Source organism: Canis lupus, chromosome 4, assembly GCF_048164855.1.
Source record: "Canis lupus baileyi chromosome 4, mCanLup2.hap1, whole genome shotgun sequence".
Taxonomy (NCBI): domain Eukaryota; kingdom Metazoa; phylum Chordata; class Mammalia; order Carnivora; family Canidae; genus Canis; species Canis lupus.
Genome location: NC_132841.1, coordinates 88,103,420 through 88,131,261, shown reverse-complemented (window position 1 = coordinate 88,131,261; position 27,842 = coordinate 88,103,420). Strand labels below are relative to the sequence as shown.

The 27,842-nt window shown below is 52.4% G+C and overlaps 1 protein-coding gene across 3 annotated transcripts in view; it reads left to right on the top strand.

Moving 5' to 3' along the window:
- FBXL7 (F-box and leucine rich repeat protein 7) overlaps positions 1-14,123 on the top strand; it is a 364,287-nt gene extending 350,164 nt beyond the window's left edge. For all 3 annotated transcript variants that reach the window (XM_072825064.1, XM_072825066.1, XM_072825065.1), the window contains exons 3-4: positions 4,274-4,888; positions 11,019-14,123. In XM_072825064.1, coding sequence (XP_072681165.1) covers positions 4,274-4,888; positions 11,019-11,755 — 1,352 coding nt within the window. In that variant the 3' untranslated portion in view covers positions 11,756-14,123. The remainder of the gene's footprint in view (positions 1-4,273; positions 4,889-11,018) is intronic.
- The last annotated feature ends 13,719 nt before the right edge of the window (positions 14,124-27,842 follow it).

The window sequence follows — 27,842 nt, the reverse complement described above, 5'->3', positions numbered from 1 at the left end:
GGCCTAAGACCAATGCCAACTCCGGGGGCAATTCTCGGAGTCACATCATGCCGGAGGTTGGCGCCACGGTAGCGTGGATGGCAGTTTCGAGATCCCTAAGTGGCTACGTGTAGTGTTTTCCATAAAGATCCACTGTTTGTTTCAGCTGCTTACAGAAGAGAGACGTACACATTCCTTTTCTCCTGAATGACCTAGAATGCGGCGTGTCTGCCCCTTGGGGTAGAGAGGTACACGCCGAGGGAGAAGCTATTGTTTCTCAGACATATGAGTATTTCTCCTCAATCCAGGAAATTCATACGCACCTACCACGTACCATAAACCGTGTCAGGTGCTGCCAGGACACAAATAAGAAGAGGATTTAATCGTTGTCTCAGAGGAGTTTTCGGTGCACTGAGGGCCTAAGCATCACCTGCTGCTACAGTCACGCTGTTAACAAACCACCTCAGGCTCGGCGGTCCTGGGCATCAGGGGACCCCCCGATGGTTGGCCTGAGCTCTAAGCCGCAGGTGTCAGCCGGCTCTGCATTCCCCGTGGGCGCCTCACCACCCTAAGGTCAGCGAACTAGCCGGGCATGTTCTTCGCCTTGGGCACGTCACGTGTCCTAAGCAGGTCACTGGCCAGAGCAAGCCACGTGGCCAAGCCCGTCATCGCTGCACGGAGCAAATCTGCCGTCCCTGCCAGGAAGCCCAGAGTCACCTGACAAAGATGTGGATATTGAGAAAAATAATACAGTCAAGCACATTAGGGAAAGATAAATTCACAATTGCCCAATAACAGAGGATGGGGATTTCAGTAGGGGAGGGATTAGTTCTATCTCAAAGACGTTAAGAAAATATTCTTAGAGGAGGTGGCGTTTGCACTTAGGGCTTCTATTTCAACAGGCAGACAATACGGGGCGGCGGCGGGGGGGCTGCGTGGGTGGTGGCGGAGAAACAGTGATTCAGAGATGATCCCCGCGCAAAGTCATGGACACTGTAGGACATTTTCAGTGTTAGGTTATAAAGAGGTAAACTGAAAGAAAACATTGTAACAACAGAACAAGTATTCCAGTAAGAAAACTACAAATAGACACTCGGTGGAGACCCCAGTGTCAGGATTGTTGTGTTGTATGTTATTACTTGAAGCCCTGTGGGAAAAAATAAAAAAAAACAAGTGTTTGAGAATTCCCCAAGTATGACATGTGGAAAAGCACACGAGGATAGAATTTTTGTTTAAGTCTTTAGAGCTGTAATTACAGCTAGAAATGACTTAGAAATCATCTAACCCAGATCACTTATTTCTTATTACACAGATTAAGAAACTTGTGTTTTGGAGATAAGTTTTGCCTGTGGGTGTGTGTGTGTGTGTGTGTGTGTGTGAGAAAGAGAGAGAGAGAGAGAGAGAAAATATATAAACATAGAGTGAGAGAATAAATGTCATCTTAAAGAAATCTATCCATATATATACATAAAGTATATGATAAATATATTTATATAGAAAATACATTATTTCATATAGATACAGATATCAAGGTGGGGGGCATGAAATGAGCACACTTTTTTTTAAATGATTTTATTTATTTATTTATTTATTTATTTATTTATTTATTTATTCATGAGAGACAGAGAGAGAGAGGCAGAGACCCAGGCAGAGGGACAAGCAGGCTCCATGCAGGGAGCCCAACGCGGGACTCGATCCTGGGACCCCGGGGTCACGCCCTGGGCCGAAGGCAGACGCCCCACCGCTGAGCCCCCGGGTGCCCCTGAGCACACTTCCTGGAGTGGCACTCTAAAGACTACCTGTATCCCCACTACCTGGTCTTTCTTATTTCAAAGAATAGAATGTGAATCACACCACTCAAATGTGAGGGAGAGAGCGTTGTAAGGAGGGAGAACATTCGCCCCGCATTGAAGGCCTGGAAATACCAGCCCAAGTGCCTGCTCTCGAGGTGGAAGCGGGGTGGCTCTGAGGGCAGAGGCTGGGGTGCAGTGATCAAAAGATGAGAGGCTGGACAGGAGGGGTGGTGGCCCAAGGACGCAGAGGCTCCCCAGAGCCAGGCCGGGCCTCTCCCCTGGACTCACTCCTTCATTGGTAAATGAGACATGATTACCTGCCTCCCCAAAATGTAATAAGGAAAGGAAGAGAGTTCATGTTCATCATATGGGAGGTTTCCTCCCGGAATAGCGCTCCTGAAACTGGGCCTCGCTCCTCTAGTAACCGGCACCGGGGCAGGTCAGAGGTCACCGCTGTGGCCCTGGCCCTGCAGCTGGCCTGGGTTCCTGAACCGGGTCTTAGGCCCAGGGTTCCCGCTGCAGCACAGGGCATGGTTCCTTTTTGGCATGGGACACAGCTGTGGCTCCCGGTGCCGCAATGGCCGGTAGCAGGGTGGCCTGTCTGCGGGGTGGGTGGGCCAAGCACCCGGGGCCACCTAACTGCAAGGCAGGTGGGTGGGCTGAGCTCCTGGGCCAGTCCGCGGGCAGGTGCGTGGGTTGAGCTCCCAGGTCTGCGAGCAGGTGGGTGGGCCAAGCTGCCGGGCCCATCCGCGGGCAGGTGCATGGACTGAGCTCCCAGGCAGGTCATGGGGCAGGTGTGTGGGCCGAGTTCCCAGGTCTGCGGGCAGGTGCATGGCCCGAGCTCCTGGGTCTGCAGGGAGGTGCATGGCCCGAGCTCCCGGGTCTGCAGTCAGGTGCATGGCCCAAGCTCCCAGGCCTGTCTGCGGGCAGGTGTGTGGCCCGAGCCCCCGTCCCCACGGGCAGGTGCATGGCCCGAGCTCCCGGGTCTGCAGGCAGGTGCATATGGGCCGAGCTCCCAGGCCCGTCTGTGGGCAGGTGCATATGGGCTGAGCTCCTGGGTCTGCAGGCAGGTGCATGGGCCAAGCTCTCGTCCTCATGGGCAGGTGTATGGCTCGAGCTCCTGGGTCTGCAGGCAGGTGCATGGGCTGAGCACCTGTCCCCATGGGCAGGTGCATGGCCTGATCTCCCGGGTCTGCGGGCAGGTGCGTGGGCCGAGCTCCTGTCCAGTCCGTGGGCAGGTGCATGGCCCGAGCTTCCGGGTCTGCAGGCAGGTGCATATGGGCTGAGCTCCCGGGTCTGCAGGCAGGTGCATGGCCCGAGCTCCCGGGCCCATCTGTGGGCAGGTGCATATGGGCTGAACTCCCGGGTCTGCAGGCAGGTGCGTGGGCCGAGCTCCTGTCCAGTCTGTGGGCAGGTGCATGGCCCGAGCTCCCGGGTCTGCAGGCAGGTGCGTGGCCCGAGCTCCCAGGCCCGTCCGCGGGCAGGTGCATGGGCCGAGCTCCCCGGTCTGCAGGCAGGTGCGTGGCCTGAGCTCCCGGGTCTGCAGGCAGGTGCATATGGGCCGAGCTCCCAGGCCTGTCTGTGGGCAGGTGCATATGGGCTGAGCTCCCGGGTCTGCAGGCAGGTGCGTGGGCCGAGCTTCTATCCAGTCTGCAGGCAGGTGCATGGCCCGAGCTTCCGGGTCTGCAGGCAGGTGCATGGGCCGAGCTCCCAGGCCCATCCGTGGGCAGGTGCATGGGCCGAGCTCCCCGGTCTGCAGGCAGGTGCGTGGGCCGAGCTCCTGTCCAGTCTGCAGGCAGGTGCATGGCCCGAGCTCCCGGGTCTGCAGGCAGGTGCGTGGGCCGAGCTCCTGTCCAGTCTGTGGGCAGGTGCATGGCCCGAGCTCCTGGGTCTGCAGGCAGGTGCGTGGCCCGAGCTCCCGGGCCCGTCTGCGGGCAGGTGCATGGCCCGAGCTCCCGGGTCTGCAGGCAGGTGCATATGGGCTGAGCTCCTGGGTCTGCAGGCAGGTGCGTGGGCCGAGCTCCTGTCCAGTCTGCAGGCAGGTGCATGGCCCGAGCTTCCGGGTCTGCAGGCAGGTGCGTGGCCCGAGCTCCCCAGTCTGCAGGCAGGTGCGTGGCCCGAGCTCCCGGGTCTGCAGGCCGGTGCGTGGCCCGAGCTCCCGGGTCTGCAGGCAGGTGCATATGGGCCGAGCTCCCAGGCCTGTCTGTGGGCAGGTGCATATGGGCTGAGCTCCTGGGTCTGCAGGCAGGTGCGTGGGCAGAGCTCCTGTCCAGTCTCCAGGCAGGTGCATGGCCCGAGCTTCCGGGTCTGCAGGCAGGTGCGTGGCCCGAGCTCCCGGGTCTGCAGGCAGGTGCGTGGCCCGAGCTCCCGGCCCGTCCCCGGGCAGGTGCACGGCCCCAGCTCCCCGCCCGTCCGCAGGGTGTGCCCCGCGGACCCCTCCCGCCCCCCGCCCCCCCCCCGCCGCCTGCGCCCCTAACCCTGTGCTCTCTGCCCGTTGCCAGACTCCGACCTGAGCATGCGCACCCTGAGCACGCCCAGCCCGGCCCTCAGCTGCGCCCCCGGCGCGCCCGGCGGCTGCCAGAACGGAAGGGGCTCGTCCACGTCGTCGTCGTCGGTCACCGGCGAGACCGTGGCCCTGGTGCACGCGCCGCCGCCGCCGCGCCTCACGCACCCGCTCATCCGCCTGGCGGCGCGTCCGCAGCGCGAGCAGGCCCGCGTGGAGCGGCTCCCCGACGCCTGCCTGGTGCGCGTCTTCTCCTTCCTGCGCACCGACCAGCTGTGCCGCTGCGCGCGCGTGTGCCGCCGCTGGTACAACGTGGCCTGGGACCCGCGCCTCTGGAGGGCCATCCGCCTGGCGGGCGCCGGGCTGCACGCGGACCGCGCGCTGCGGGTGCTCACGCGCCGCCTGTGCCAGGACACGCCCAACGTGTGCCTGCTGCTGGAGACGGTGGCGGTGAGCGGCTGCCGGCGGCTCACGGACCGCGGGCTCTACACGCTGGCGCAGTGCTGCCCCGAGCTGCGGCGCCTCGAGGTCGCGGGCTGCCACAACATCTCCAACGAGGCCGTCTTCGACGTCGTGTCGCTGTGCCCCAACCTGGAGCACCTGGACGTGTCGGGTAAGTGGCGGCCGCCGCGCGCCCCGCCGGGGTGGGGGGGGGTGGGGGGGGCAGGGCGCAGGGCCCGGACCGGACCCGGGGCCCAGGGCGCAGGACCCGGGACCCAGGGCGCAGGACCCGGACCCAGGGCCCGCTGCGCCCCCGCCCCGCTGGCCGGGGCCTGGGTCGGAGGGGGGAGGGGGGAGGGGAGAGATGGACCCAGGACCCGGACCCAGGGCCCGGTGCGCCCCCACCCTGCTGGCCCGGCCCACGGGAATGGGAGGGTGGAGGGGGGACGGGGGAGCAGGAGGGAGGGGGCAGGAGGGGAGCTCTGGAGAGGCCGCCCCAGGACTCCAGGACCCAGGACCCACTGCACCCCCACCCTGCTGGCCAGGGCCTGGGTCTGCATGGGAGGGAGGGGAGATGGACCCAGGACCCAGGACCCGCTGCACCCCTGCCCTGCTGGCCTGGCCCACGGGGAATGGGGGGGTAGAGGGGGGACGGGGTACAGGGGAAGGGAAGGGGCAGGGGACCCTCCGGAGATGCTGCCCCAGGCCCCAGGCCCTGCGGTGCCCTTGCCCCATGAAGCCATCATCTGCAGAGCACCGAGGGCACCTGTATGTGGCCCGGCGTGTGGGCCCAGTGGCCGCGGAACCCCAGGCAGCCACACAGGTCCCCGGCTTCCTGGGCCACACACCCCGTGAGCACCAGCGGCTGTACCCAGGCCAAGGCTGCGTCTGGCTCCTGCGCCCCGTGCTCGCCGACACCAGGCACACCCCTTGCAGCCCACTCAACGTATGTTCCACCTTGGGTTGAGTTGGGATCTTTTTTTTTTTTTTAGATTTATTTATTTATTCATGAGTGAGAAAGAGAGAGACCCAGGCAGAGGGAGAAGCAGGCTCCACGCAGGGAGCCCGACATAGGACTCAATCCCAGGACCCGGGGGTCACGCCATGGGCCCAAAGTGGCGCTAAACCGCTGAGCCCGCCAGGCGCCCAGGGATCTTTTTTGAAGCAGCATTCTCAATTACCTGGTGCAAGGACAAGGCCCTCCTCCTCACAGGAGCCCTTAGATCTTTGTAAACCTGCCTCGGGCAGGAAGGACTAAACCCCAGACTCACGCTTGGGCGCCAGACGCGGGTCCAGCGGCCTAGCAGCCTGCCTGTACCTCACCCGCTGCCCCGTCAAGGACCAGCACATCCGAGAGGCCGACACGTGTGAGATGCTTCGGGGAGTTATTCAAGAGCCCACAGCGTGAGCCGCAACCTCGGGGACGGCCGGGGAGGGGTCAAGAAGCACAAACAACCATGACAGGCAACTAAACAGAATCTGGGATTGACAAGCAGCGGTGGGAGCTGATGGCCCCCAACCAACCCCGAAGGCAGAGTCCGCTCTCCCAGCTTGCTCTCTCTCTTTCAAAAGCCGACGTCTGAAAATATTTCCGATGACAGTCAGTTATTTATTGCAAAGCAACTAGTTCCTCCCCGGCTTCAGCTGGCTTCGGGACAAAACCATAGTGACCGGCCGTCCCGTTAGTCAGGGGCCACCGCTGGCATGGAGAGGCAGGAAACAAAGAGGTTTTCTTTTGTTGTTTCCCTAAGGAGTTCTGGAAACAAAGCATCGTGGTGTGGCCTGAGACTAGTTTCAAGACTTTGTGATTTGGGACAGTTCACAGCTTTCTCTGGATGTGCTTCCTCTTCAGTTTAAAAAAAAAAAAAACAAAAGGCAAGGAATTGGATTCTTAAACATTCCAAGATTCTGAGCACTGTGGGCCTATTCTTCAGACACCTCATTTCCTTGTCTTTTCGAAAATCAGATTAGAAAATGACTTGTGCTTGGAATCTCCGTCCTTGTTAAGGGAGCTCCCTGAGCACCGCAGGTACTGCCTTCAAGTACCGTCCTGTTCTCCTGGAGCCCTTTTGAAATTCAGAAATGTAGAAAGCACGTTGGGAATGGAAATTCCTGGGCTTCCAGCCCCAGTGAGGGGATGGAGCGAGGCCTAAGCCTAGTGTCCTTCCTCTATATCCCGCTAATCTGCAGGGCCTGATCTCCTTGTTTTTTGCTCACAGGCCTCTCGGTGACCTGCTGTGATCTGTGTAGAGACTATGTACACAAGGAAATCTCTGACTCACCAAGCTAAGAGCACAGGATTCCAGAGATGGGGGGAGAAGGGGCAGGATTTTCCAAATGGTGCCCTCCAGTTCTGAGAGAATCTGGAAGGAGTAAGCTGGTCCTGGGAGAAGCCAGAGGGCTGCCAGAGGTGATTTCACCTAGGCCTTACCCCCCTTGGTGTCCAAGCTGGCAGGAAACTTGACTTTGGATGATTCGTGGCTGATCAGGAGCTTAATTCCCCCAGAGGATGTGAGACTGCCTCCCTTGTGCCCGCGGTGCTCACCTTGAAAGCTGTCTTTTCGAGTCATTGAAACACTATAACTAGCTGTAGGGTTTTGTCATCACATAGTATCTCTTATTGATATTTAGCTCAGTTGCTTCAAAGAAGCAGAACCGTGTGTGTCTCTGCGCGTGTGCACGCCCATGTGTGTAAAGAGATTTATCTGCCATCTGCAAGCTGGAAACTCTGGGAAGCTGGCAGTGCAGTTCGGTCCAAGTCTCAAGGCCCGAGAACCAGGGCTGCTGATGGTATAAGTCTCAGTTCGAAGGCAGGAGAAGACGAATGCATCAGCTCGAGCAGTCAAGCAGAGAAAGAATTCTCCATTCCTCCACCTTTCGGTCTAGTCAGGCCCTCACTGGATTGGAGGATGCCCATCCACATTGAGGAAGGCGTCTGCTTGACAGAGTCCACTGATTCAAATGTTAATCTTACCCAGAAACAGGCTCACAGGTACCCCCAGAAATGTTTGGCCAATGTCTTAGCGCATCATCATCTACTCAAGTTAACACATAAAATCAAAATATATCACAAGTAATAATATCTTTAAACATCAATGAAACATGGCAAAGCCAACTAATTTTCAAAGTATTAAACAGTGTAATTATCACAAATGAAATTGCTTCAAAGGCTGGACATGGAGCAGCCCGGGTGGCTCAGCGGTTTAGCGCCGCCTGCAGCCCAGGGCGTGATCCTGGAGACCCGGGATCGAGTCCCACGTCAGGCTCCCTGCATGGAGCCTGCTTCTCCCTCTGCCTGTGTCTCTGCCTCTCTCTCTCTCTCTGTGTCTCATGAATAAATAAGATCTTTAAAGAAATTATTGATGTAAAATAATATGAACATATCCATATAGTGTCTTTACCAAAACTGACCTTAATCAGTGTTTCCTTAAAATAGGGGCTCAGTTTCAAAAACAAGGCATCTGTTTCCCCAAACCAAACATAATGTCCTTACTGGAGTGCATCGGATTTTACTAGATATTTTTAAAGAGAGAGAGGGAGAGAAAGAGAAAAACCAGAACCAAGAGTTTAGGAACAAAGGTTGTCCTAGGATCTTGAGAAACAAAGTGCCTTCCCAGTGCCCATCGCAAGTGGGCAACCGTGACCGTGAACACATAAATTCAGCATAAGCAGGATTACAGTCGCTCTAAGAAAAGAAATTCGAAACAAAGGAAGATTTCAGAGTTAAAGTTGCGGGCGGGGTACCATCGACTTCTGCAAAACCACAGAGGCTACTGGACGGAGCAGAGGGCCGGCCTCTGACGAGCCCCGTCTTTGTTCTCCAGCACGGGATTGTACGCTTTACTCTTTCCTGAAATTCTTTGACTTGGTAGCACTTGGCTCTTGAACCTCATTATTCCCAGGACCTGAAGTTTATAAGAGTTTCCTGGGCAGGCTGCCAGGAGGTGGGCGGAAAGTCCCCATTAGCACTATTAGGTCGCCACTCGGGAGCCCTGGATGTTGCCCGAGCAGCCAGGGCCCGGAGGTGCCTGAGGTGAAGCACCTGGCTTTGGAGCTGCCACAAGGATTCCGGAAGAGCACGGAGAAAAGGAAAACGATGCATACGGTTTATGTAGTGGGACGAAAGGGACGTGCCTGTATATTTATTTATATTATACATCGACATCCTATTATTTCAGTTTATACAGCTAAGAATCGACGGCGCCTGTGTTCCGTGGTAATATGTAGTGAACGGAAATACACATTGGAACGCATGTTTCCTGTGTGATTGTCTGTGTAACATACAATGTGTCGTTCGTACACACATTCGTAGGGGAGAGTGGCTAGAAATGGTGCTTAGAGAGACAGCTAAAGAGATCCTCCAGTCATCTGAAAAAGGACGGAGTATTAATTAAACGGGTTCTAGATCTCAACGACAACAAAAATCTTCCTAACCGTGAATTTCCTTATCAGTAAAATGGATTAAAAATCAGGTAAGAAATTATGAAAAAAAAAAAGAAATTATTTATGAAACCATTCTGTAAACTTGATGATTCAACGCAAATAAAAGACATTGTAATTAAGTATAAAACACACTGTTTCATAGTCTAAATATGCATCAGCCATGGTCAAAGTCCTGAAGACATTTAAATGTTGGAATTTAAATTATCCTGAGTGGGCAAAATTAGCCCTGGATGAAGGTCTACAGGTATTCCCTAGAGGCTTATATAGGCTTGATGGGCCAGGAGGTGAAATCATCTGTATTTTGCAGGTACTTACGTAACGAGAGAAACCGCCTCCCTCCCTGCCCCCCCACATTTGCCCGCGGGGGTGAGGTCGGGGTGGGTGCCCCTGTGTGCCGGGCACGCTTCCTGCCTTATTGGCATCTGCCAAAGACATCTGTGGTACGAAAGCACGGCCTGAGGGGAAGGGGAGGGCAGTGTCACCCGCTGAAGGCCTGTGTGTCCCCGAGGTCCCTACGCTGGAGCCGTAGCCGTCCATGTGATGATGTCAGGACGAGGGACCCCGGGAGTACTTAGGCTTAGGTGATGGGATGAGCGCCTGTGCAAGAGCCGCCAGCTCGCCCTCCGCCCACGTGTGAGCGGGTCCCACGCCTTCCTGCACAGAGCAGACACCCAGCGAGCAGCGGCGAGCCCGGGGAGGGATGCAGCAGGGGACAGCCCAGTCCCCCGGCCCCAGAGTGAGGACAGCAAATCCCTGAGCTGACAAACGACAGAGTGAGGAAGGGCGCTGAACAGAAGTAGGAGTTCATGCAGGGCCCTTGGGAAGAAGTGTCCAGGGAAGTGACACACGCTGGGACCCGAGAAAGCGGGGCTGGCCCGCGGGGCTACCTGAGGAAGTGTCCAGGCCACCGGCACTGGGGCAGAGGGGCAGCTGCGGGGTCTGGGCGCCAGCAGGGAGGCCAGCGTGGTCCGCCGGGGCGGGGTAGAGGGCTGTTGAGAGGTGCGGTCCTTGGAGGCCCCCCTGGGCGGTGGGGGTGGCATGGTCGGAGGTCTGTTCTCCAGAGTCCCCGAGCAGCTGAGCACAGCCGGTGGGAGCGCGGCCAGAGAGGCCGGTTGGGGGGCTGGAGCCATCACCGAGTGACACTCGTTCTTCCTTGAGCAAAGAGAGGTGCCTGGAGTCCCCAGGCAGCCGGCCCGAGTTGGGGTAATGATTAGGTGTCTTCCCTCTGGGGTCCCCCTAGTACCTCTGTCGCTGCCACTACGCGCGCCCCAGCACTGTCTCTAAGGTGCGGGCGCCCCAGCTCCTCACGCCCACTGCATAGACGGGAGCCCCCTCCCGAGGCCATAAGGAGGACACCTGGACCGGGGGTGACTGCCACGTGCCCTCTGTGCCAAGCAGGATCACAGCCAAGCCTTGGGCAGCGTTTTGGGCACGGAGCCACCAGGCCACTGCAGGGGGACGGCCGGGCCTTACTGAGCCTTACTGAGCTTCCAGAGCTTCGCAGCCCAGGGCGACATGCTCAGGAGCATGGGTCCACTTACCCTTCACAGCGGCTTTGCAGGGACCTCAGGTCCCCGTGTTAGGACCAAGGAGGGGCTCTGGAGCGCGAGCAGCCCAGGGCCAGGCAGCCAGTGGCGGACGAGGACTGGAGCCGCGGCCCTTTGATCCTAAAGCCGGGGATGCGTCTTGAGCCCGGATGACCGAGTAGCCCCGTGGTCAGAGGAGCGCGGAGGCCCGGCTGTCACTGTCGCTGTCCGCGGGGTCAGGCAGGGCAGGCAGGGGCCGCGCCGGGGCCGCGCTGGGCGGGTCGACCTGGTGCTCCAGGGGTCTCTGAGCCTGTGCTCCGTCTCTCCGCGCAGGGTGCTCCAAGGTGACCTGCATCAGCCTGACCCGGGAGGCCTCCATCCAGCTGTCGCCCTTGCACGGCAAGCAGATTTCCATCCGCTACCTGGACATGACGGACTGCTTCGCGCTGGAGGACGAGGGCCTGCACACCATCGCGGCGCACTGCACGCGGCTGACCCACCTGTACCTGCGCCGCTGCGCGCGCCTCACCGACGAGGGCCTACGCTACCTGGTGATCTACTGCAGCTCCCTCCGCGAGCTGAGCGTCAGCGACTGCCGCTGCATCAGCGACTTCGGCCTGCGGGAGATCGCCAAGCTGGAGGCGCGCCTGCGGTACCTGAGCATCGCGCACTGTGGCCGGGTCACCGACGTGGGCATCCGCTACGTGGCCAGGTACTGCGGCAAGCTGCGCTACCTCAACGCGCGGGGCTGCGAGGGCATCACGGACCACGGCGTGGAGTACCTGGCCAAGCACTGCGCCAGGCTCAAGTCCCTGGACATCGGCAAGTGCCCGCTGGTGTCCGACTCGGGCCTCGAGTGCCTGGCCCTGAACTGCTTCAACCTCAAGCGGCTCAGCCTCAAGTCGTGCGAGAGCATCACGGGCCGGGGCCTGCAGATCGTGGCGGCCAACTGCTTCGACCTGCAGATGCTCAACGTGCAGGACTGCGACGTGTCCGTGGAGGCGCTGCGCTTCGTGAAGCGCCACTGCAGGCGCTGTGTCATCGAGCACAGCAACCCCGCCTTCTGCTGAAGGCCCGGCGAGGACAGGGGCCGCGGGGGCCCCGAGGCCTTTCCTCCTCCCAAGGGGCGCCTGGGGCCTCCTGTCTCAGGAGCCCCCGGGGGCGCCCCCTCCCCGGGCCGCCCGGCCAACAGCCGCAGCCACACACCCTCCGCAGATGCTCCCCTGAACCCCCCCCGCCCCCCGCCCCTCAGCCCCAGGTTGGCCTAAGCCCCACGCACCAGTCCCCGGCCCGGGCAGATTCTCGGTGAATAAATGTAGACAGAGCGCCTCCAGCCCTCTTCTAAAGAATCACTAGTGGCAGGCCCGCCGTGCAGGAGGCCCCGCCACCACCGGCCGGTGACCTGGGGCACAGGCCTGCCCTCGCTGGGCCGCGGCCTCGGGCGCTGAATCAGAGGCCATCCAGCTCCAGGATCCGTGTCGTACCTGGTTCAGAAAGGACACGTGGGGCGCAGGTAAGCAGAAGCGCCCCGGCACACGGCATATGAGGCATCTACCTCGTCCACGAATACTGGTTCTGCGGGTGCTCCGGGGACACTCACGCGTGCCAGCCTGAGGGTCCTCTGCGCCCTCTGCTCCCACCAGAATGTCACTCTAAGCCCGTTTATTTTGGTGGGTGAGTCTCCCGGGCCCCTCCTCCTGCCCTGCTGGCTGGATGGCTCCTGTGACAAGTGCTTCCCGCGTCACCCCCCGCCCCCTCCTCACACACACACGCACACACACACGCACACATGCCATCTTATGGAAGAAAAGGATTTCCTGCTCACAGCAAAGCCCACGTCCCCAGTCAGGCTGATGTTGCTGAATGTTCTCAGATAGGAAGCAAGACCCTCATGATTCCTAATTGACGAGTGAGGCCCGAGAGGACACGTCTTCGGAGGTTTTCCCGGTCCCTTTTAGTGTTCACGTGGCATGCGTCAGGCACACGTGCCCTGCAGCTGGCAGGAACGGCCATGTCGGTTCTTTGTCATGCAGCTCACACTTCCACTTTGCTCATCTATCTATTCTCTGTGCATCCAGACTTCATCACGTGAAGCCCGTGGGCCTAAGCCCTGAGCGTTGAGCTGCGCGGTTGCCGCCTTCGCCGGCGCCTGTCCGCGTGCTCTCTGTCAAAGGAAGCACAGCGGACTCGCAGGTGTTTAAATACTGTTCACTCAAAAATGCCAGGCAAACGGAAGAAGGAGCACATTGGTGACACTTGGGCGCTGGTCCACTAGCCAGGCCCTTGGAATAGAACATTAAAATCGTTGCCAAGCACACATCCTCAATGGCCCTATTTGGATGGAAAGCCATGTGCTGGCCTCATTGGCATGAAGTCAGGATGCCAGAGGAAAGCCCACCGCTCATTTTCATGACAATGCAGTTGCCTTTTGTTAGTAAACCCAGGACTGTTCCCACATGTTCTCTAGCCACACCTCTCCTTCATCCCTGCTGTTCCGTCATCCGCTTCTTTCTCCAAGGGTCCACCATCCAAACCCAGAACCTCCGCATCTCCAAGCTAAGTATGTGGAATTCGTTTCAGATCAAGCTCACACACAGCTCGACAACTGCACTCCCACTGTAGGCTCCCTGCGGTTTGTTTTTTTGTTTTTTTTGTTTTGTTTTGTTTTTTTGTCTTATGTCGGGAAGGATGAGATAGAGTGAGGTGGCATCTGCCCAGGTTTCTTCCATGCGTCATGTGACGTATGGCCTCCTCTCCAGTCAACATCGTCAGCAACTTAGTGTGCAATCAAGACCCTGTGCCACGGGGGCTGGGGGTGAATTGCTTGGCTGGGAAGAGCGTCTAGGGATAGTCACGGGGTTTAGAGCCATGAAAGAGGTTGAATGTAGCATCCCCATCTCTGTGACTTGTGACCGGGTCTGACGTTTTAGGATTTTATGAGTCGCGAGGATTGTCCCTAGCCCAGGCACTGGGGTCTTCCAAGTGGTATATGTTCATGCTCCCAGAATGAGGAGAGAGATCCAAAATGGTGCCCTGAACCAGAGAACGGGGTGTCCCACCATCTCCCGACCGCATCACCTAACCAGCCTTCCAAACATGAGACAAAGCTGACTTTCGCACTCACTGCCCAGCACATGCTGCCCCTCCCAGTCTCTCCCTTCCCCCCAGTCTTCTTTTCATCCACTCTGTCCCCACTTGGGATATGAATCTATGGCAGAAGTCACTGGGGAAGCAGCTCAGCAGATTTTTAGAGACCAAGGAAAAGGCCTCACTAGGAAATTTATCTGTTTTAAAACATTGCTTCCTTCCTGCCTCTGCGAAATTGAATGCTCATTGTTTTTTTTTTTTTTTTATTTCTAATGTTCGATCACTGCGTGCTGTATGACTCTAGAAAGCCTTAATTTACTACCACCGAGAAATAAAGCAATATGTTGGTAATTGGGTTAAGTCTCATTTAATACCCTGGCTGGAAGAGCACGGTGTTCAGATGGGGACACTCAAGGGCGAGCCAGAAACGTATCTTCTGCTGAAAGAGAGAGCAAGTCGGGTCCGTGCATCTCTTGTCCCTTTAAAGTTGCAGCCACGAGTTTGTCGTTTCCCTGGGCTCGGTGATTTGGGCTGAAAAGTAACAGGTGAGTGAAAAATCGTTAGCTTCACAGTTCAGCTCAGGTCTTCGATTCCTTAGCCCAAACTCTTGGAGCCACACGTATTTTGGAATTCATAATTTTTTATATTTTAGGAAGTTAGCTGTGGTGTATTTCCTAATACCCCGGCAGAGTCTAGGACAGCCCCTTAGTCACACACGTTAGATTTCTGCAGGAATCGCTACGGATAGCCATACTATGTAAGATTCTTGCAGACTATGAATAGCCCTGCACCCATTCAGATTTTGTCACCAAATTAATTTGTGCCAAACATAATGAAAAAAGGCTTCTATTTCTTCAGAACTCTCCAGATTTCAGAATGACGAGTAAGTATCTGTGGACCTGAAAGTACTTCCCCTGGCACTGGTACAGACATCGGAGTAATCGTCAAAATCGTGCCATTGGTTGTTATACATTTTTTAAAAGGTCTTAGAGTATTAAAACCTAGAGGGGCAACACGGCAACTTGATCTAAAAGGAAAAATTATCATTCAGTTGGAAAAAAAGAATTGCCAAAGTTCTACTCACCCCAACCCTTAGATCTGAGAAATCAACATGGCAGAAAGCAAGTACTGATGGGTGCGTGGCACACTCCAGCTGTAGCAAGTAAGAAGGTTTTCTTTTTTTTTTTAATTTTTATTTATTTATGATAGTCACACAGAGAGAGAGAGAGAGGCAGAGACACAGGCCGAGGGAGAAGCAGGCTCCATGCACCGGGAGCCCGACGTGGGATTCGATCCCGGGTCTCCAGGATCGCGCCCTGGGCCAAAGGCAGGCGCCAAACCGCTGCGCCACCCAGGGATCCCAAGTAAGAAGGTTTTAAGAGGTCTTGATTTTCAATGTATTTGCCCTCAACCTTCTTCACATCCTACGTCAGCTGCTTAATGACCGTCGAATTAGCCAACAGGGCAGTGAGCGGCCTGGGAGCACTAACTTGAGGTAGCGCCATGCAGTTCTTGCCGGGATCCCAGGAGAAGCCAGCAGCAAGTAAAATGCATTTATCTTGGACTTCTTAAATCGACATTTGTTCAGAATTAGGAAAAGTCGTCAAGAAATCTGATACCCAAGACCATGCAACATGAACCCAAACAGATTGGGCCCTTTTAAGAGGAAAAGTAATACTAGAAAAATTGCTTCCCGCTTCTCCGTGTTCACAAAGAAGCCACCCAAAGTCGTGCATTTGTTCAATAGCCGGCAATCATGATTAGCTAAGAGAGACGTTAATTTGAAGAAATGCTGACTCGACAGTCGGGGAGGAAGAGACTTGGTAAAGCCTGCGGTGAAAACGTTCCCACAGACAACTGTGAGACGAAGCTGGTTTTGACTCTTGCGTGCTGTTGGTCAAATGGTTTCTTCTTCTTGATCCATTCAGCAGCCCCGTCCTCACTGTGGCAGGAAGGGGAGGTGCAGCGGGGAGGGACGCGCCTGCCATCATCTGCAGTGGAGGCTGATGCCGTCGTTGAGGCTCCTCAAACACAGTTCCAGGTGCCCAGAGAGCAACTCGGGCAGTTTCGTGAAGATGACCCCCAGGTGGGCAGAGCTGTTCACCTGGGGGAAGCAGTAAACCCTCCCGGACACTCGGGACACCCCATCCAGGCATGTACTTAGGATGTGACTATTCCATCTTTTTTCTCTGAGTGCACCATAATCTCCTAAAGCCACAGATCCATTGTGTAGAGCCTTTTTCCCCCCTCCAAACCACCTGGCATCTGCTAAAACCACACGGGATGAAAGAACACCTCCATTTGGAAGCTGGAGGCGGCTCAACCGCTGCCTGTCACCAGCACCCCTGTGGCATCTCCCGCGGAGCTACCTGGATTGCAACAAGGATGTTGGCCTCGTGCACTACCCAGGAAGGCTCAATAAGCTCTAAACTGTTGCTCAGATGTTCGCTACCAGCATCACCAGAAACCAGAATGGCCTTGAAGATCATTAAAAAAAAAAAAAAAAAAAACTCTTGGCCTAAATATTTCCAAATCTAGTCGTTGCTATACTGCAGAATGTTTCTCTTTCCATCACTGAGCTACTGAATTTTACCCTGATGAGATCAGTATGTCTGAACTCTCTCCCGGCCCATGATGACCAACATATGATGGAGACTGGAAATTGAAGTCATTCGTCATGAACAAAGGATGCCCAGGGAGCAACTCTCAACCCCTTTCACGAAGATTTACTGAGCAGTTAGGTGATAGCTTCCGGGGGGGAAAGAGAGACTATCCTTAGCCTAAGTGGTATGTCAGGTCAAATACCTGTAATATCATAGAATGAGTTATAGAATGGGGAGAGGAGTTTAAAAAGCAGAGGCAACACCCTCTCACTCATTCATCCGACAAACACTCACTAAGGATCCAACATGTGCCAGACACTGTGGCGGCACCGAGTCTTTCCCCGATGGAGTTTGCCCAAGAGGTCATTTTCATCACCATATGGAAAGAGGAATAAAATTTAGGGGCTCCGGCCAGAGGACAAGACCCTTGAGCTGGACAAGGGGCCATCAGAGGCCACGGGGCCATCAGAGGCCACGGGGCCCTTGAGCGTCCCTACGGGGAGCCCTCTCGGGGAGGCAGCATCGATGAGGCTCATAGAAGTCGTTGCCCTTTGCCGTAGGTTAGCGGCATCAGACGCCAACTATACGGACTACGGGCCAACTCTGGCGTTGCCTCGGGGTCCGCGTCCTCGGAAAGAGCAAGCTCTGCGCTGCTGTCCTCCCACAGACCGAGTCCTGTGCGCAGATACACGCCTCCATGCGCACACGTACAATACCATACAAAGAGTGGGGATTTTCTGTGAAGACCACACTGAACCATAATTTCTTGGACAAACCCCGAGGAAGCCCAAAGCAGCTTGACCGTCCCCCCCGAACAGCAGGCGCGGTAACAGGTCAAGGTCGGCCACAGGCCTGTTTCTGCAGGATCCAGCCCCGCGGGATGATCGACGCACCCCCACACCACCCCCCCCCCGGGCTGCTAGGACACTTGGGCCTGCACAGCTGTCTTGGGAACTGCTGTTACCTGTTCATCAAGGGGAGGGAGGGGGTCAGAATAGTCGAGGTTTCCCAATTTTTTTAAAAAGATTTTATTTATTTACTCATTAGAGACACACACACACACACAGAGGCAGAAACACAGGCAGAGGGAGACGCAGGCTCCATGCACCGGGAGCCCGATATGGGACTCGATCCCAGGACTCCAGGATCGCGCCCTGGGCCAAAGGCAGGTGCCAACTGCTGAGCCACCCAGGGAGCCCGAGGTTTCCCAATTTATCCTGCCCCTCCGCTGCACACCAGCCTGGGCCGGTAATGTCAAAAACGCTGGAAGGCCCAAGGAGGGTTGAAAACGTCGCTGTTAAAAATTGCCAAGAAATGGATTCGATTTGTAAAGTCCCCGAGGACGGGTTCTCTGGAACCTCTAATAGCGTCAGGCTTGGGAATGTGAAATTATCTGCCGCAGTAACAAAAGACCGAGGGATGAAAGCCGTCACCTGGGAAGTGTGAGGGCGGCGGGAAGGCTCTTAATTTCTGTTTTGCTGCCGGGAGAGCAGTCCCCTGGTGTTCAGAGCCCCACGGCCTTGCAAAGCCTGGGAAGGCCTCCGAGGCCGCTTCCAGACGGGCGTGCAAAAGATCCGGGGGGAGGACCTCCAACTAGAGCCTCGCCAGGCATTGGCGCTTCCTTTGTCTCCCATCCTCCTCCACCACCAATGAACACAGACATTCTCTATAAATAAAAAATTTTTTAAAGAAATTCCGGGTTTCACATCATGACTGTTTCCTTCGTGGGCATTTACACTTAGAATTTAAACGACCTTATCAAGGCCTTTTTCCTTTCTGAGAAAGTAGATAAAGGGACAAACTGTCACAAGTGATAAATCGGCTTCTTCGTTTTATCTCGAAGCCTTTCCTTTGGAGATGGAGACCGAAGCAGATATAATCGCCTGCATAGACTTTGACACTATCCGTGCTTCCAGGATAACCACACAGATGGGTTGGATTTCAACCGTAGATCTTTTCATTTTGCAATCCCACCTCCAAGCATGGAGAAATGTGGCAAAAGCTGGGTTTTCGTGCTCCCTGGCCGCTTGGTCCAGCCCCTGAAGAGATCATCTTGTCTTAGCAGAAGACCCAGGGACGGAGAATTCATACCATTTCTCCTGTTCTTGTTACAGCCACACAGGCTGATTTACGACACAGTTGATGTGCAGGAACGGCGTCTACGCCGCCAAGGCTTTCCATGAGCTAGTTGGATGGGGAGACTTCGGTTGGCTTTACATTCACAATTTTAAAATATCCAAAGAATAATGGCCATGGATGCCCGGGAAAGTTGGAGACCAAAAGGCTGCAGATTTAAAGAAAGAGAGAGAGAGAGAGACAGAAATAATGAATGACCTCTTGCTCAGTTAATGAAAACCAGAGTCTCCTCCGGATTTGCGAGCTGGCGCTGTTTCCCTGGGACCATCGCCTTGGGGCTCCTGCCTGTAATGTTTCTTTTAAATATAGTGCACCCAGAAAGCGATGGGACACACAAACCACGGGGGAGCCGGAGCCTCCCCTCCTTTTAGAATGTGCGCTTAACCCCAAATGCGTGTGGCCAGTGGTCCTGAGGGTGATCGGGTCGCGTAGGGACCCCCCGTGCTTGCAACCAGGAAAGCCGCATGGGCTTAGGTGCTGACTATTTGGGTTTTTAGCTTCCCTCATACGAAATGCGTTGACCCTGGGCCCCGAAGCCTAATTGCACACGGCCAATAGCTCGCTCTGGCCCCGAGAAGTGACCTTTCTTCCCGGGTTTGGGGCGACGCGTAGGACTGTGCCACCAGCTTCACAGCCAGGCTACTCTCCAGGACTCGGGGGCTCCTGAGATCCGAGACCGCGTGGGGCCGGGGGTGACAGTCCCCTTTGCTAACACTCGGAAACCTTTGATAATTCTGAGGGAGATAGCAAAGGCAAATTTTAAGACTTTATAAAAGCTTACTATTTCTTGACTTTGGGTAGGACAAATTCCACAGCTGTCCCTCCTTGCCTGTAGCCCTGCCTGGTAAGTCTTCTATGGCAACTGATGACACGTAAATTGAGGTCTGGGTTCTGTAGTTTTTTTTCTTTTTTTTTAATCCTATTTTGGTTTTTTGCCTCGTTGTTGTCGCTGTTGTTTAGTTGCACACACAAGCTGGCTTTGGCTACTCCCGTGTCGCACACCGTTTTCAGAAGATGCGTCCCTGTGGGGATCTCTGGTGATCGCAGGACCATCTAGGCAGCACGGCGAGGCTGGATAGCCCAGGGTCCAACAGCTCGTACCGTTGTTGGAACGCAAATGGTAATTTGTCAGGGACACGAGCATTTTTGGAGATGATCCCGGAAAGATGAAGAGCCTGACTCCGGGGGACTGAAGAGGTTCACTCCACTCCTGCCAGGTGGATCCCAAACTGCAGCAGGGACTTAATTACCCCATAACCATACACTGTAAGGCTAACAAATCCGGAGGGTTTTCTGGCCCGACCAAAGCTCACGGTCTGCTTGTAGGTGTTCGCTCATCACTCATAGTTGCTTCCTCTTCGGCCTGGATGCTCGCGCTCACGCGGCATTTACAGTGGTAAGTTCTGTTTCTTTCAGAATCCAGGGACCCCCGTGTAAACGATGAGTGACTATCAGCAAGTTTCTGGAAACTGTTACAAAACTAGAGATAAGCCCTGCGACAGACGTGGTTCGAGAATTTCAAAAAGCCACTTAGAGAAACGTGCCAAGGTTCTTTGCAACATTTTGTTTCTGGCACAGGAATGAGGGGTGTTCAGGTATTTTGTCTTGTTTTTAATGACCAGATATATCCTTTCTATATGTCCAGTAAGGGACTAGACATACAAATAGCTGAATTTTTTTTAAGATTTTATTTATTTATTTATTTATTTATTTATTTAGAGAGTATTTATTTATTTATTTAGAGAGTATTTATTTATTTAGAGAGCAGGGGAGGGGAGAGAGAGATTCTCAAGCAGACTCCTTGCTAAGCACAGAGTCCCATGGGGGCTCACCCTCATGACCCCAAGATCATGACCTGAGCCGAAACCAAGAGTTGGACTCAACCCATTGAGCCACCCAGGCGCCCCCCAAATGCTGAATTTTCAAAACATCAAGTTTCATTTTACAAGCGTTCCAGCTTTAGGTGAAAGGATTGATTAGAGATTTCGCATTTCAGTTAGCCTTGTCATGGGGATACCTGCTGGTCCCACCACTTTGTATGACTTAAAAATAAGCCCTTCCTTTTCGTTTGGGTTGCAATCGATGGGAGAGCCATGGATCACATGGTAGAAAGGCTCTGGAATTCATTGACTGTGTTCCAAGATCCCATTAGCATATGAATAACTTAAGTCTGCTTCAAGTTAGTGTCAAGCAGCTAACTTGAGTGGGATTTATGCACATCTGAACACCTAATCCTTCAGAAAACTACTTTTAGCTGCCATCCTTCTGACTTAGCAGAATCAGAATAAAGAGGAGAACCACTCGCAGACCATTTCCCCAGCGTTTTTCAGACCTCTCCCCACCACTCCAGTCTGTATTAACAGTTTCCAAATGTCTCTGAGTTTACCTTGGTCCAGCATTTGGGATGTCTCCAAGGGGCTTTCTAAAATAAATTCTTAATGTCTCCATCAGCATTTCTCTTGACATAGAAGCCTGTGGCAGCAGACCTTCGGTCTAAGAGAACGCCCCCACTACACACTTTCTGCCGACCAGAAAGTCTAGAGACACCGAAAGAGCAAACACAGAAACACTGTCCCGCTCGGCCCCGGCACTGTTACCGATGCACAGAGAAAGGATTCCCTTTAACGTTTTATTACACGCTCAGGTCTGACCAAGTTAATTCATTATTAGATTTGGATCGAACAGTCCTGAATTTGCTTCCTGCCTCTGGTGCTGATTTTCTGTTACTGTTTAGAAGAATTACTTAATTTCTGTATGAGAGGCTATGACAACGGCCGTGGTTAAGAGGTCAAGCTTTCGGGGCATATCATCATGGTTTATACTTTACACGGTGGGCTGATTTTCCCATAAAATACAGGTAGCTAGATACCTATACATGTACACGTATGGTATAGATTTGGCCAAGGAGCACCCAGCACTGATGCCATCCTGTCAGAGTTCCTGGTGTTTTTAAAACTCTCATTTGCTTAGTATTTTATTTAGCTTTATGAGACATCTCAGCTTCCAGGCCCAGAACAAAACAGCAATGGAGCCACATCTGTCAAAAATATTGAGTGTTGCATCTGCCCTCCATTTTTATCAAAATCACTCTAAATCTTGCCATTCTGTCCAACTAAGAAGAATAAAAGAATACAGATACTCTGCTGATGCTGGAATGAGGACAAACAAGACGTTTGACTCAGCCAATAAAATTGAAATGCCGTAGGAGAAAGCCAAGGGGATAAATAAGCCATCGGAATTAGGATGCAGACAGGACTTCATGGCCTGATTTCCTTTCTCAGTTCTGGTTACTGAGACTGAACACGAGGGTATTTATTGGTGGCATCCAAAAGGCTCCTCTTTGCCAAACACAATATTTTTTTCCAATGTGGTAGTAGTGAAATGTATCTTCTGCACTGATTTTAAAAATCCCTGGCCAGATTTTTTTTTTCTGGAAAAATATAGCTGGATGAATACCATTGATAATCAAAAGTAGCCAACATTCTAGGGAAACAATTTCCAAAGAATACAGCTAAATTTTTGTATGTGCTGCCTCTTAGTGTTTTCTTCTGGACAGAGCAGTTAGATCTGATTACGGAAAGGCACAATGAAAGGGCTCAAGATGCGAGAAGTGTAAAGATCTCAAAGAAACAATTGGTGATATAGGGTTTTTTTGTTTTTGTTTTTTTGGGGTTTTTTTTCTTTTCTTTTCTTTTTTTGGTGGCACATCTGGGAGTGTGAAGTAATGCACAGGAAGAGGGAGGCCATTTGGTATAATTTGTTCATATCAGAGTTTGCAAGGGCTCAATGGCACCAGGAGGACTAATTTCCAGAGCTGACTTGATCAATTCTTCTCCAAAAGAGTAAAAAGCTACGACCCTTGGGCCTCCTCCATGTCTGGCCTCACAGAAAGACTAGAGTCACAATCGAGAGTCTGTACCTGTGCCCAGTTTCCTGCACGGATGTGGTCCCACCAGACACTGATCCCTCAGGAGCTGGGAAGTTAAAGTGTTCTGAACATTCAGTCCAGGGAATGTAGACTGATGGTCTTCCATCAACAGCTGTTGGAGACAGCAATCCCAGCGCGGTCTCCAATAAGGTAATCACAAGTCCTGCCCTCAAGACACCCACTATCTATTGAAGGAAGACCAAAATGGTGTTCTGATTCAAATCAATAAGTATTTCTTAAAGTCCCACGTAGGGATCCTATTGCGTTAGGCACTGGAGATGGACCAGTGAACTGGACAGACAAAAGTCCGTGCCCCCGTGGATTCTTAAACCAACAGGACTTTCCACAGTGACAGAGATGTTCTCTATCTCTGCTGTCCATCAGAACAGCCACTAACCACATGTGGCTACTGGGCACTTGAAATGTGCTAGTTGGAAAGAACTGATGTTAAATTTTTATTTAGTTTTGATTAATTTGCATTTAAATAGTCACATGTGGCTAGCGGCTACCATATTGTACAGAGTAGTTCTAGAGCAGGGCTACCTATTTGAGCCTCCAGGAGTAATGAAATGCCCTGTATCTGTGCTATCTTGTAGGTAGAGTAGCCACTGGTCACACATGGTTAGTAAGCATCTGAAGTGTAGCTGAATATTAAATTCTATTTCATTAATTTTAGTAAATTTCATTTAGTTTTATTTAATTTTGAACTGGATATTAAATGAATATTTAGATTTTATATTTTATTTGATTTTAGTAAATTTCAACTTGAAGAAACAGGTGTGGCTAGTGCGTGCTGTATTGGACAGTACAGTTCTAGAAACCTGCTTCTCAGTATATGGTTCATGGACCAACAGCATCAGCGACACTTGGGATGTTAAGAATTCAGACTCTGCTTGTGAACGGGATCCTCAGATTAAATTCTGAAAAGCACTAATACAGGCAGACATAATAAAATGAAATAAATGAATTATATGTGTGTATATATACAAATGTGTGCATGTCTGTGTGTGTGTGGTTGAGGACGTGGCCATGGATGAGGATGAGGAGTTCTGTGTCGTACAGAATAAAGCAGGGAAGGAGGACCAGGAGTGCAGAATAGAGAGGCTTCCATTTTTAGAAGAATGATCAGAAAAGGCTTCACCAAAGGGGTACCTGGGAGGCTCAGTTGATTAAACATCTGACTCTTGATTTTGGCTCAGGTCATGATCTCAAGCTTGTGAGATCGAGGCCCCATGTCGGGCTCCATGGTGGACGTGGAGCCTGCTTAAGATTCTCTGTCTCCCCCTGCCCCTCCCCTCCCCTCTCCTTTCTCTCTCTCTCTCTCTCTCTGTCTCCCTCCCTCTAAAAAAAAAGTCTTCTCTGAAAGGTGACTTTGGAGAAAAGACTTGAAGAAGGTTGGGGAACAGGCAGTGTGGGTACCTGCAGGAAGCGTTTCAGGCAGATGGAACAGCAAATGCAAAGCCCCTACGGCAGGAGCAAAAACCCTAATGCCTTGTTCCAAGCACTGCAAGGAGGCCAGCATGGTTGGAGCAGAAAGCATGGGGCAGGGGGGTGCAAGATGAGGCCTCAGCGGTAGTGGGGAGAGCTGTGTGAGGCTAGTGCCATTGCAAGGGTTTTGGCTTTTATTCCCAATGCGACTTGGGAATGGTAAGCAACAGGAATAATATGACTTGACATACTTTAAAGGGTGCCCTCTGGCTTTGTGTTGAAACAGTGACGCCAGGATACCAGCAGGGACGCGACCTGGGAAACCATTGCAACGATCTGAGTGAGAGATGAGAGAGGTCTGGAATAGGGTGGTGGAGGTAGAAGTGATGAGAACCGGCCAACTTCAGGGTATGTTTTGGAGAAAACACCAAAAGGATCTGCCTACCGTTGGATGTGGATTTAAAAACAACAGGAACAAGGGTAACTCCAAGCAAACTAGGTTCATTAACAAGGACTACAAAACAAAGTAGACATTATTTCCTGTGCTAGCTACCTGACAAAAACGTCAAAGGTCTGTCCAATCCATTCGCCTATCAATACTGGCACCTGGAGCAGGGAGTATATAGAAGGGCTATAGCCACACACACACACACACGCACGCACGCACGCGCGCGTGCACACACACACACACCCATCAAACCATCTCCTTTGCTCTGAACCCTTCAGCTTTTCTCAATCTTGCTTGAGAGCCTGGGGATTCATCCTCAAGCAGATTTCCTCCCAAAAAACCTCCTTATAGAAATTCTGGAGTCACTCCTAGCTATTAGTTCTCTTCCCAAGGAAACTTCTGGAAAGCCATACAGATTAGTTGACACCTCCGTCTTGGATCTTGGCTGACCCTTCACTCAGCAGGTCCCCTCCGGCCATCTCTTAAGTGGTTTCCCCTGGTTGCACTTGCTCTTCCCGGAATTCAGTCATTGTAGGCCAACAGCTATGAAGTATTTTGTTAATCGTTTAGCTTATTCAGCCACTATTTACTGAGCACCACTTAGGTGCCAAGCACTTTCTGAAAATGTGAAAAGAAGGGACAATTCCCTATACTTGAAAAACTTCCTTTGTTTAGAGAAAGACAGACTACAGATAAATGAGAACAATGCTGTATGTCGTGACGATAAGGGCTGAGAAGAAAACTGAAGTAGATTAGGGGCAGGTGCGTGCCCAAGGGGGTGCTGTCTTAGGTAGGACAGTTAGGGGAAGCTCTGCCAAGATGGCATCTCACCAGGAAAGAGCAAGTACCTGCGCTGTAGTAATGCAAGCAATGTGCAACCGAATGCTCTCATTAGCTTCCTATTACAGGTTACAGGTTACCCCCAGACTCGGCAACCCAACACCACATTTACGACCTCACCGTTTCTGTGGGTCCTAGAACCATATCGCTACTGGGTCACAAGTTTCGTATCTCACAGAGCTTGGAAGTGGTTCAGCTGGACGGTTCTGGCTCAGGGTCTCTCAGTCAAGATGCTGGCCCTGGCCATAGTCATCAGAGGACTTGACAGGCTGGAGAACCCAGTTTCAGCCTCATCGGTGGCTCTTGGCAGGAAGCCCTGCCATATGGGCTGCTCATGACATGGCAACTGGTTTCCCCCAGAGGAAGTGATCCAAGAAAGAGGGTAAGAGATAGCAAGCAGAGAGCCACCTGTTTTTAATGACCTCGTCTTAAAATGACATGCCGTCCCACGGACCGAGCCTCATAGGATGTGGAAGGGAACTACAGAGGCTGTGAATTCCAGAAGGCGGGCATCACCGCGGGGCTCTCTTGGAGGCTGCGACACCGAATACACAGTACCCCGTGCTTGAGCGCCACTCAGCATCTAGTTACTCAGGCCTCTTCCGGGCCACCTCTGCTAATCCCCCTCTCGGGAGCCAGGAGGAGAAGCAGGAGGAGAGTGGGGAGGAGGAGGAAGAGGAGAAAAGAAATAAAATGAAAAAGACATTTCTGCATTTTCCTTGGAGAGGCCTTTTCCCGTTTCACAGCTCCTAAGCCCAGATCACCTCTAGCCGTGACTGCAGGCTCCACTGCTCGGGACCAGGCCGTGCTGCACCGTGGCAGCTCGCTCGCACCTCGAGACTCCTTTCTCCCACTAGCCACTGCCGTCACTCCAAATAGCACAGGGAGAAAGGAGTTTCCTGAGGATTTTATTTCCCCAAAGTTATGAATTATGCCAAATGTTCCCCTTATAACACAAAAGTTAGCCATAAGACAGTTTTTATTATAAATAATTACTTTCATTAAACCTGTTTGAAGACATTGTCCATTTTATGATCCACTATCCCTTATTCAACATCTGACACTCTTAATTCAGTCAGGTGTCTGCACAATGTCTCATGCAATAAATTTCTCCTTGGGTTTGGTTCCAAGAAAAAAAAAATATCCTGCAGGCAAGCTTGCCTGCTTTCTTTTAACAGCCTAGGAAGTTGACATGTCTCAGTATATTTCTCTGTCTTCCTTTGTTTTCAGGAAATCCAGAAAATAATTAAGGCCAAACTATAATCTTTAGCTCTTTGTAGTTAACTAGTAACATCTCTTCTTTCTCTGTATCTCATATGATTACTCTTCTTTCACTATGTTTAAAGTCATATACCACCTCTCATCCTTTTGCAGTAGACAAAGTTTATATTCCAAATAAATAGTAAATTATGACAGCTTCAGCCAAGAGCAAATGATTTCTGACTCAAGCTCCAAAGCTTAGGTCCATATACACAAGTACTGTCGCTCAGCTCCAGTGGCACTGCTGAAGATGAAGGACTCTTAGCTGATCCCTCCAGCATCTTGAGAATGCTGCTGTCTTTTATATGTGTTCTTTTTTGAAAATCATAGAGCCAGCAGAAGATGATTCAGATTTGCCCGTCCTTTGAGGCAGCTTGGATACTATTTTTTTATTTTTGTTTATCTTTTTGTTTATTTTTTATTTTTATTTTTTTGGATACTATTTTTTTATTTCCTGAATTGTGTCTCTCCATCGACAAACTCTCTATGTTAAATACAGAAAATATTCTGTATTTCTATTCTTTGAAGTCCTGGCCCCCAATAACTCAGAATGTGATTATATTTGGTGGTAGGTCTTTACAGACATAATTACGTTAAAATGAGCTCATTAGGCTGGACTCTAATCAAATGACTGGCGTCCTTATAAGAAGAGGAAATTTGGACATAGACAAATACAGGGGGAAGGCTACATGAAGTTACAGGGAGAAGACAGACATCTACTGGCCAAGGAGGAAGGCGTCAGAAGAAACAACCCTGTGGTCACCATGATGTTGGACCTTTAATCTCTATAATTGAGAAAATAAATTTCTGTTGTGCAAACCACCAATCTGCAGTACTTTGTTATGAGAGACCTAGTTAACTAATATATGATTATATCCTCTGACGAAGGAATAAAAACTAAAGCCATCAACGTTTTCATAACTGGGGTCAAACCAGAGCTGTCTACAGTTTGGTTTGAAGGTATGAAGCCATGTAGAGCCTGAGCATAGGGAAAAAAATGACAGAAACTAATCATGTTAAAGGTATTGGCTCTATCTCAAGTGAACTTCTGGAAGTATCTAAAGCATGGTCCAGCCTGATCAACAGGTCACTCCTCTGAACCCTACTGGGATAAGGTAATGCTAATAGGGGAAGGAGGTATCAAGGAGAAGATGTTTCCTACAAGGCCCAAAGTTTGGGCTTCTCCACTCAGCTCTGAAGTACCACAGTTGGTCGTATTCATTATGGCCCAAACCTACTACTTATCATCTTCTGTTCACCTTTTGAAATTGTTTTAAATCCCTACATGTGGGACACCTGGGTGGCTCAGGGGTTGAGTCTCTGCCTTCGGCCCAGGGCGTGACCCTGGGGTCCTGAGATCGAGTCCCACGTCGGGCTCCCTGCATGGAGCCTGCTTCTCCCTCTGCCTGTGTCTCTGCCTCTCTCTG